Raw genomic sequence first — 12,096 nt, forward strand, 5'->3', positions numbered from 1 at the left:
ATTAAACGGCCCAAGGCCTAATATGGCTCTTGGATTAAGTTTTGGTTTTTTTTAGGAAATTTTGTAGGGATTTTTTAGAAAAGGGAATAAATGTGTAGTACGTACATATCAGCCTTTCGTTAAAAGCAACTTTGGGTTGTTTCAACCTACGCAGTGTGACTATTTGACAAAATCCTGCCTCAAAGTCAAAGATTTGCAGCGAGTAGAAAAGTTATGTTTTGAAAAGTCAAATTATCTTCACAATAATTACTCATGATCATAACTTATATTCGGCAATAGATCTAATTAATCGAAATACATCAGTTCAAGGAGTTTCTCTGTTATAATTAACAAACATTAGGAGCATAATTAAGAGACATGTTCATTAGAGAGGGGGCTTTTGTTACCCTCCTCCATACTCACAAAAAATAAAATAAAATAAAATCAATAGAGATATGGGGCTAAAGAATTTGATATTATTTTATCTAATGTTTGGTTTGTATTTTTAAACATGTACGACTAATTCTCATTAAATTAAACACGAACAAATTTTGTACGAATTATAACTTTTTCGGCCTGGATGCTTCAAGAGTGAAGATTTCCCTTACAGTATCTTGAAATTCATAACTTATAAAGTTCACTACTATGGTGCACATACTAATATATACAAAAGTAACTTTCTTCCTCTCCTACGATTCTCCTTATATTCGACGATGACAAGCATATTTTATCAATCTACGAAAAGTTAAAAGAGAAAAGGAAACATAATTCCTCGGGTAGAAGTTCATTATAGTAGTTTTTCCATATAATAGATAGATAGATAGATAGCTTGAGAAGTGGAGAAACTGTATTTTAAAAAGATTTGTCGGAAGTCGTTGGTTGAATTGGTTCGACCAAGAAAGGCATATTCAAAATTGATCAGGCCATAAAAATGCACCCATAGCAAATGTTCTTTTCTCGTCCAAAGTCCCATTAAAATTCAAGAAACCATATTGCTTGAGAAGAATGTCTAATTTCCATTCTTCCATCTTCTCATAATCTCCCTTCTTGTAACGTGGATAATGAAGTGGCATCTGAAATCCTTCTGACAATGAAGATGAAGCACAAACTTCACTATGATCGTCTTCTTTTTTCATCTTAATCTTCTGTATTTTCTCAGTTTCTTGACTTGAAATTTGGTTCCCATATCCTAAAACTATAGTGCATGCAGATTGGAAAAATCGGCTCAAAGTGGCCATTTTTTGAAAATTTGAGCATATGGAATGATCATGGTTGAGATTAAATAGACGAATGTATCATTAATTTAAGCAATAAATTCCAGGATATATAATATTATATTATTATTTAGAACAATTGGAATCCCGTACGATACTCAAAAGGAAGAAAAAAAAAATTATGTTGTGCTATTTAGAATTAGTAATATTGTTACCTGCCACATATCAATGATTAATGATATTGGTAATGTAAGGACATTTTATTTATAGAAAATTGTTATCAGTCACTTTCTATAGAAGAAATGACTACAGTATTAAATTCTATTTAATTGCGTAATGTTGGAAACAGATTCAATGATTGTTATACCTAGTTGAGTACTTAAATAACAAGTTAGAGTAACATAATTAATATTGATTGATTGAGTGTTGTAAGTTCATGCTAGTTTAAAGAAACATGTTAAGAAACTTGTTGATTAATTATTAGTATCATTTTCAAATACTTTCTCGGATCAATAATAGAGGTGAAGAAAGAAATTCAAAAGGACAGCTAAGCTAGTTACTCAAAAGATAATATAATACGAAAATGCTTCAGCAAATGAAATTGGATCCTTTATCTATTACTTTGTTGAGATCGCTTCAATCCTTAAGCTAAGAATGCTTTATTTCTTAATTACTCCATTATCGATACTCCCTCCGTCCTACCTTTCATATCTCGATTCAAACTGAATAGAATTTGACCAATATTTTAAAATATATTATCCGTTATATTAACATGAAAAAGAAATGTAACACATAGTACTTTTTATATAATTTTTAAATATACAACAACAAGCCAGTGTAATTCTATAAGTGGGATCTGTGAGGATAATGTTTACGCAGACCCTACCCCTACCTTATAAAGATAGAGAGTGATTTTTTTTAAATATTTTAATTTTAATATTAAAATATTAAATTGATCTAATCCAATTTTGTTTCTAAGATTAGTCAAATTAAATAGGGAAACATGACAACTAAGAAAGGATGGGGAGAGTATATATTTTTTGCTAAGGGATCTTCTGGTGGCAGTTGTAGATTGCAGATTTTAGAAAAGAGGTGCAACCAATTAAACAAAATTTAACAAAGTTATAGAGGGAGAGAGAGAGAGCAAGCCGGTATTGTTAAAGGATATCTTTATATTTTATAAAGTTAATTTTCTACGTTTAAGAACATTATAATTAAGTCCATTGATATAAGGAAAAGTTCATATATAGTGTTAAAACAAATATAGGTAGCTAGTGGATTTATGGGCTTGTTCTAACACGTACTTGTCATTCAAAGGGTTATATTATATATATGTTCTTTCCTTTTTCAGGGAGTAATGAGGAGGAAGAAGATATGGAGATCAAATATGAGTAATTATAGCTTCTGCCTCCATTTTTTCAGTAATTAGCTGTGACTATACTGACCACCTTTCATTTCACTGCATGCATCCTACATATATGTATATATATAATATCTAGGGATCTAATTATAAATTGCCTTTAATTAATAGTAGTAGTAGTAGAAGTTATTGCATTTCAAGAGAGGCTATATAAGCACCACATCCACCTTTTCGGTCTTCTTGGCAAACAGATGCGTCATTCAAACGATTCTTGATAAAAAGCATCATGCCCTCATGAGTTTAAAGTCGTAGAAAATTAGCCTCACAAAGCAAAGGTCCTCCAAAGTATAACAACCCTTATAAATTAGGTAACATCATCTCCATTGGGAATCCGAATTGGTTGAACACGAAAAACAAAGCTGCCTAACATTGGAACCAAGCTTGAAAGAACAGACTCTCCAACACTGTACAATAAAAATAAACTAACCTTAGTCTACTATTAACATATTATACACAAACAAAATAATTAGTCGATTCTTACTTCTACGTAGAGACTCAGAATACAAGGGAAAACATCCTTAACGGGATACTTAAAGATTTTTATAACTTGTTGGTCAAAAGTAGTTAATAATACAATTTCTTTGCTAGCATCAACTACTTCAAAAGTCAAAGAGCATCTGCAATCAATAAAATGAGAACTTAAAATACAACCAATCTAACCACAAAAATCAGAGACCACAAATATGTTTTTATACATACCTAACTGTAGCATAATCTTGCCCAATGCAGAGAGGACACCTAAAGCTCTTCGACTCTCGAATGGTAACAATACCATTACTTGTTTCACATGTAGCGTAAAACACACAAGCCTTAATGCTATGAATGTCAGCCTCTAGTAAGAATGCGACAGGCTGAACGGGAAAAAAGCAGCAACATATTCATAAATGTTGAGATCTAAGAAAGAAGGCTTGAAGAACACACCACACAAATATAACGAAACTAAAAAAACATAAGCAAAGACACATATGCAATTGTTGCAAAAGACATCAACCAACAAAACATATTCATGCACAATACAAAAGACTAAACAACAAGGTAAACCTTATTAAATATTCCAGACCCAAAAATAACATTCAACAACACAAACTTATTTTCTGCACTAACTCAAATAAAGACATTAGACAGAGAGCAATAAACTAAAGCAAGAAAGCTAAGATAATAACAAAAACTTTGAAAGTATTCATCTATTACTCTGATCCATGACACAAATTTTTACTTCATGGTGATCCAAAAACGTATCAGAAACCAAAGAGAAAATAGTGCTCTTAGTTGCAATTTTTAGTTCTTCAAGTTTCCTATAAGAAAAATTGATCACCACAAATTTTCTAGGTAAAAATGCTTAAATCAGAAATAATTAAATAAAAAAGACAGGTCACATTTATATACCTTTCAAGAAAGGCTATATAAACCCCACATTCACATTTTCGGTCTTCTTGGCAAACAGATGTCTCCTTCAAACGATTCTTGATAAAAAGCATCTCGTCCTCATGAGGTTGAAGTCTTAGAAAATTAGCCTTACAATGCAAAGGTCCTCAAAGTACAACAACCCGTATAAATTAGGTAACATCATCTCCATTGGGAATCAGAATTGGTTGAACACAAAAAACAAAGCTTCCCAACATTGGAACCAAGCTTGGGAGAACCACTTGGAAGAAGAGACTCCGCACCACTCTACAACAAAAGTAAACTAACCTTAATATACTATTAACACATTATACACAGACAAAATAATTAGTCAATTCTTACTTCTGCGTAAAGACTCAGAATACGATGGAAAACATCCTCAACGGGATACGTAAAGATTCTCCCAACTTGTTGGTCAAAAACAGTTAATAATATTATTTCCTTGCTAGCATCAACTACTTCAAAAGTCAAAGAGCATCTGCAATCAATAAAATGGGAACTTAAAATACAACCAATCTAACCATAAAAAATTAGAGACCACAAATATATTTTTATACATACCTAACTGTAGCATAATCTTGCCCAATGCAGAGAGCACACCTAAAGCTCTTTGACTCTCGAATGGTAACCATACCATTATTTGTTTCATATGTAACGTAAAACACAAAATCTTTAATGCTATGAATGCCAGCCTCCAGCAAGAATGTGACAGGCTGAACAGGGAAAAAGTAGCAACATATTTATAAATGTTGAGATCTAAGAAAGAAGGCTTGAAGAACACATTATACAAACATAACGAAACCAAAATAATATAAGCAAAGACAAATATGCTATTGTTGCAAAAGACATCAACCAACAAAACACATTCATGCACAATACGAAAGACTAAAGAACAAGGTAAACCTTATTAAATGTTCCAGGTCTAAAAATAACATTCAACAAGACAAACCTATTTTCTGCACCAACTCAAACAAAGTCATCATATAGAGAGCAACAAACTCAAGCAAGAAAGCTAAGATAATAACAAAAACTTTAAAAGCATTCATCTATTAATCTTATCCATGACACAAAATTTTACCACATGGTGACCTAAAAACGGATCAAAAACAAGAGAGAAAATAATGCTCTTACTTGCACTTTTTAGTTCTTTAAGTTGTCTACAAGAAAAATTCATCACCACAAAATTTCTAGGTAAAAATGCTTAAACTAGAAACAATTAAATAAAAAAGACATATCACATTTATATACCTTTCATGAGAGGATATATAAGCCACACATCCACCTTTTGCGTCTTCTTGGCAAACAGATGCCTCCTTCAAACGATTCTTGATAAAAAGCACCACGTCCTCATGAGTTTTAAGTCGTAGAAAATTAGCCTGACAAAGCAAAGATCCTCTAAAGTTCAACAACCCAGAGAAATTAGGTAACACCATCTCCATTGGGAATAAGAATTGGTTGAACACGAAAAACAAAGTTGTCCAACATTGGAACCAAGCTTAGAAGAACAGACTCAACAACACTCTACACAAAAGTAAACTAACCTTAGTCTACTATTATTACATTATACAGAGACAAAATAATTAGTCGATTCGTACTTCTGCGTAGAGACTCAGAATACAAGGGAAAGCATCCTCAACGGGATACTTAAAGATTCTCCCAACTTGTTGGTGAAAAGCAGTTAATAATACAATTTTCTTGCTAGCATCAACAATTCAAAAGTTAAAGAGCATCTTCAATCAATAAAATGAGAACTTAAAAATACAACCAATCTAATCACAAAAATCAGAGACCACAAATATGTTTTTATACATACCTAACTGTAGCATAATCTTGCCCAATGCTCAGAGCACAACTAAAGCTCTTCGACTCTCGAATGGTAACCATACCATTACTTGTTTCATAAGTAACGTAAAACACACAATCCTTAATGTTATGAATGTCAGCCTCCATCAAGAATGTGACAGGCTGAACAGGGAAAAGGCAACAACATATTCATACATGTTGAGACCTAAGAAAAAAGGCTTGAAGAACACACCACACAAACATAACGAAACCAAAAACAACATAAGCAAAGACACATATGCTATTGTTGCAAAAGACATCAACCAACAAAACACATTCATGCACAATACGAAAGACTAAACAACAAGGTAAAACTTATTAAACATTCCAGGCCTAAAAACAACATTCAACAACACAAACCTATTTGCTGCACTAACTCAAACAAAGACATCAGACAAAGAGCAACAAACTCAAGCAAAAAAGCAAAGATAATAACAAAAATTTTAAAAGTATTCATCTATTACTCTTATCCATGACACGAATCTTTACTTCATGGTGATCCAAAAACGGATCAAAAATTAGAGAAGAAATAGTGCTCTTTGTTGCAATATTTAGTTCTTCAAGTTGTCTACAAAAGAAATTCATCAACATAAATTTTCTAGATAAAAATGCTAAAACCAGAAATAATTAAATAAAAATGACAGGTCGTATTTAAATAACTTTCAAGGGAGGCTATATAAGCCCCACACCCACCTTTTAGGTCTTCTTGGCAAACATATGACTCCTTCAAACAATTCTTGATAAAAAGCATCCCGTCCTCATGAGTTTGAAGTCATAGAAAATTAGCCTTACAAAGAAAAGGTCCTCCAAAGTACAACAACCCGTATAAATTAGGTAACATCATCTCCATTGGGAATCAGAATTGGTTGAACACAAAAAATAAAGTTACCAAACATCGGAACCAAGCTTAGAAGAACGACTTGGAAGAACAGACTCTTCAACACTTTACAATAAAAGTAAACTAACCTTAGTCTACTATTAACATATTATACATAGACAAAATAATTAGTCGATTATTACTTCTACGTAGAGACTCAGAATACGAGGGAAAACATTCTCAACGGGATACTTAAATATATTTACAACTTGTTGACCAAAAGTAGTTAATAATATCATTTCTTTGCTAGCATCAACTACTTCCAAAGAGCATGTGTAATCAATAAAATGAGAACTTAAAATACAATCAATCTAACCACAAAAATCAGAGACCACAAATATATTTTTATACATACCTAACTGTAGCATAATCTTGCCTAATGCAGAGAGGACACCTAAAGCTCTTCGACTCTTGAATGGTAACAATACCATTACTTGTTTCACATGTAGCGTAAAACACACAAGCCTTAATGCTATGAATGTCAGCCTCTAGCAAGAATGTGCCAGGCTGAACGGGAAAAAAGCAGCAACATATCCATAAATGTTGAGATCTAAGAAAGAAGGCTTGAAGAACACACCACACAAACATAACGAAACAAAAAATATAAGCAAAGACACATATGCAATTGTTGCAAAATACATCAACCAACAAAACACATTCATGCACAATATGAAAGACTAAACAATAAGGTAAACCTTATTAAATGTTCCAGGCCCAAAAATAACATTCAACAACACAAACTTATTTTCTGCACTAACTCAAACAAAGACATTAGACAGAGAGCAATAAACTAAAGCAAGAAAGCTAAGATAATAACAAAAACTTTGAAAGTATTCATCTATTACTCTTATCCATGACACGAATTTTTACTTCATGGTGACTCAAAAACGGATCAGAAACCAAAGAGGAAATAGTGCTCTTAGTTGCAATTTTTAGTTCTTCAAGTTTCCTACAAGAAAAATTGATCACCACAAAATTTTTAAGTAAAAATGCTTAAATCAGAAACAATTAAATAAAATAGACAGGTAACATTTATATACCTTTCAAGAAAGTCTATATAAGCCCCGCAATCATATTTTTGGTCTTCTTGGAAAACATATGCCTTCTTCAAACGATTCTTGATAAAAAACATCCAGTCCTCATGAGTTTGATATCGTAGAAAATTAGCCTTAGAAAGCAAAGGTCCTCCAAAGTGCAACAACCCGTATAAATTACGTAACATCATCTCCATTGGGACCAAGCTTGGAATAACAGACTCAGCAATACTCTACAACAAAAGTAAACTAACCTTAGTCTACTATTAATACATTATACGCGGATAAAATAATTAGTTAATTCTTACTTCTGCGTAGAGACTTAGAATTCGAGGAAAAACATCCTCAACACGATTTTAAATATTCTCCTAACTTGTTGGTGAAAAGTAGTTAATAATACCATTTCCTTGCTAGCCTCAACTACTTCAAAAGTCAAAGAGCATCTCTAATCAATAAAATGGGAACTTAAAATACAACAAATCTAACCACAAAAAATTAGAGACCATAAATATGTTTTAATACATACCTAATAGTAGCATAATTTTTTCCAATGCAGTGAGGACACCTAAAGCTCTTCGACTCTCGAATTGTAACCATACTATTACATGTTTCACATGTAACATATAACACGCAATTCTTAATGCTATGAATTTCAGTATCTAGCAAGAATGTGACAGGATGAGCAGGAAAAAACAGTAACATATTCATAAATGTTGAGATCTAAGAAAGGAGGCTTGAAGAAAACACCACACAAATATAACAAAACCAAAAAACATAAGCAAAGACACATATACAATTGTTGCAAAAGATATCAACTAACAAAACATATTCATGGACAATACAAAAGACTAAACAACAAGGTAAACCTTATTAAACATTCCAGGCCCAAAAATAACATTCAACAACACAAACCTATTTTCTGCACTAACTCAAACAAAGACATCAGACAGAGAGAAACAAACTCAAGCAATAAAGCTAAGATAATAATAAAAACTTTAAAAACATTCATCTATTACTCTTATCCATGACACAAATTTTTATTTCATGGTGACCCAAAAACGGATCAGAAACCAGAGAGGAAATAGTGCCTTTAGTAGCAATTTTTAGTTCTTCAAGTTACCTGCGAGAAAAATTCATCACCACAAAATTTCTAGGTAAACATACTTAAACCAGAAACAATTAAATAAAAATGACATGTCACATTTATATACCTTTCAAGAGAGGCTATATAGGCCCTGCATCCACCTTTTAGGTATTCTTGGCAAACAGATGCCTTTTTCAAACGATTCTTGATAAAAAGCATCTTGTCCTCATGAGTTTGAAGTCATAGAAAATTAGCCTGGCAAAGCAAAGGTTCTCCAAAGTAATCAACCAAACGTTTGAGGTCATCCATGTTTGATTCATCAAAATATTCTCCAAAAAGGCATCCTTGATAGTCATTATAAATTCAAACTTGAGTGCAAGGAAAACATTGGGAGCCTATAGACATTATAGGAGCTTAGGGTTTTTTTCTAGTAGCATTAGAGTATATAAAATTAGGGTTTAGGATGAGGGTTTCTTACATATGATATGGCTCTGAAAATAGAACACTGAATGGGCAGAATGGATGGACAGAATCAAAAGAATACAAAGATTAATTATTAGATTATGAAATTACTAGGTCAGGTTTCCATGATTTGGATTAATGGTCCAATAAAGATTAGCGGCAAGCTCTAATTGGGCACCAATCCTGTAGACATTATAGGAGCTTAGAGTAAATGAAATTAGGGTTTGGGATGGGGCTTTCTAAAATATAATATGACTTTGAAAAATGGACCAGTGGATGGGCAAAATCAAAAGTAACACCAAAATTAATTATGGAATTATGAAATTGTTTGTCTAGATTTTTATATTTTCGATTAATAGTTCAATAGAGATTAACAGGTCAGCCCAAATTGGGCACCAATACTATAGACATTATATGATCTTAGAGTAAATTAAATTAGGGTTTGGGATGAGGCTTTCTTATATATGATATAGCTCTGAAAAATGGACCACTAGATGAGTAGAACCAAAATTAAGGCCAAGATTAATTGTGGGATTATGAAATCGTTGGGCTAGCTTTCCATGTTTTGGATTAATAGTCCATTGGAGATTAGTAGGCCAGCCCAAATTGGGCACCAATCATGTAGACATTATAGGAGCTTAGAGTAAATGAAATAAAGATTTGGGATGAGGCTTTCTTATATATGATATGGCTATAAAAAATGGACCACCGTATGGGAAGAATGGATGGGTAGAGTCAAAAGTAAGGCCAAGATTAATTATGAGATTATGAAATTGATGGGTCACGTTTCCATATTTTGGATTAATAGTCAAATAAGGATTAGCGGGCCAGCCCAAATTGGGCACCAATCCTATAGACAATATAGGATCTTAGAATAAATTGAAATTAAAGTTTGGGATGAGGCTTTTATATATATGATATGGCTGTGAAAAATGAACCACTGGATGAACAGAATGGATGGGCAGAATCAAAAGTAAGGCCAAGATTAATTATGAGATTATGAAATTGAAGGGCCAGATTTCCATGTTTTGGATTAATAGTTCAATAGAGATTAGCGGGCTAGCCCAAATTGGGCACCAAACCTTTAGACATTATAGGATCTTAGAGTAAATCAAATTAGGGTTTGGGATGAGGCTTTCTAATATTTGATATGGCTTTGAAAAATGGATCACCGGATGAGCAGAATCAAAACTAAGGCCAAGATTCATTATGGGATTATGAAATTGTTGGGCCAGATTTTCATATTTTTGATTAATAGTCCAATAGAGATTAGCGGGCCAGCCTAAATTGGGCACCAATCCTGTAGACAATATAGAAGGTTAGAGTAAATAAAATTAAGGTTTGGGATGAGGCTTTCTTGTATATGATATTACTTTGAAAAATGGACCACTGGATGGATAGAACGGATGGGTAGAATTAAAAGTAAGGCCAAGATTAATTATGGGATTTATGAAATTATTGGGCCAGGTTTTCATATTTTGGATTAATAGTTCAATAGAGACTAGCGCCCAGCCTAAATTGGACACCAATCCTGTAGACATTATAAGTGTTTAGAGTAAATGAAATTAGGGTTTGGGATGGGGCATTCTTATATATGATATGACTCTGAAAAATGGACTACAATATGGGCAGAATCAAAAGTAAGATCAAGATTAATTATGGGATTATGAAATTGCTGGGCTAGGTTTCTATGCTTTGGATTAATAGTCTAATAGAGATTAGCGGGCCAGTCAAAATTGGGCACCAATCATGTGGACATTATAGGAGCTTTGGATAAATAAAATTAGGGTTTGGGATGATACTTTCTAATATACGATGACTCTAAAAAATGAACCACTAGATGGAAAGAATGGACGAGCAGAATCAAAAGTAAGGACAAGATTAATTTTGGGATTATAATTGCAGGGTCAGGTTTTTATATTTTGGATTAATAGTCCAATAGAGATTAGCGGGCCAACCCAAATTGGGCACCAATCTTGTAGACATTATGAGAGCTTAGAGTAAATGAAATTGGGGTTTAGGATGAGGCTTCCTAATATTTGATATGGCTTTGAAAAACAGACTACTGGATATGCAGAATCAAAAGTAAGGCCAGGATTAATTATGAGATTATGAAATTGTTGGGCCAGCTTTTCATATTTTGGATTAATAATCCAATAGAGATTAGCGGGCCAGCCCAAATTGGGCACCAATCCTGTAGACATTATAGGAGCTCAAAGTAAATTAGGATTTTGGATGAGGCTTTCTTATACATGATATGAATCTGAAAAATAGACCACTAGATGAATAATATGGATGGGCAGAATCAAAATTATGGCCAAAATTAATTATTGGATTAGAAAATTGCTAGGCCAGATTTTCATGTTTTGGAGTAATAGTCCAGTAAAGATTAACAGGCCAACCCAAATTGGGCACCAATCCTGTAGACATTATATGAGCTTAGAGTAAGTGAAAATATTGTTTGGGATAAGGCTTTCTAATATATGATATGACTCTGAATAATTGACCACTAGATGGGCAGAATCAAATGTAAGGCCAAGATTAATTATGGTATTGTGAAATTGTTGGGTCAGGTTTTTATATTTTGAATTAATAGTCCAATAGAGATTAACGGGCCAGCCCAAATTGGGCACCAATCCTGTAGACATTATAGGAGCTTAGAGTAAATGAAATTAGGGATTTAGATGAGGCTTTCTAATATATGATATAGCTCTAAAAAATAAACCATTGATTGAGCAATGGACGGGTTGAATCAAAGGTAAGACCAAGGTTAATTGTGA

At 32.9% G+C, this 12,096-nt stretch overlaps 1 protein-coding gene across 1 annotated transcript; it reads right to left on the reverse strand.

Moving 5' to 3' along the window:
• Window positions 1-563: 563 nt before the first annotated feature.
• On the reverse strand, window positions 564-1,251 carry LOC104099938 (uncharacterized). Its single transcript, XM_009607077.4, has one exon. It carries the CDS (start codon window positions 1,215-1,217, stop codon window positions 888-890), a length of 330 nt encoding a protein of 109 aa, XP_009605372.1. The 5' UTR covers window positions 1,218-1,251; the 3' UTR covers window positions 564-887.
• Window positions 1,252-12,096: the final 10,845 nt, after the last annotated feature.

This window comes from Nicotiana tomentosiformis, chromosome 5, assembly GCF_000390325.3.
Source record: "Nicotiana tomentosiformis chromosome 5, ASM39032v3, whole genome shotgun sequence".
NCBI lineage: Eukaryota > Viridiplantae > Streptophyta > Magnoliopsida > Solanales > Solanaceae > Nicotiana > Nicotiana tomentosiformis.

What these genes read in the sequence shown, in the direction of transcription:
- LOC104099938 (XM_009607077.4), bottom strand. Translation starts at nt 1,217, where the DNA reads ATGGCCACTTTGAGCCGATTTTTCCAATCTGCATGCACTATAGTTTTA.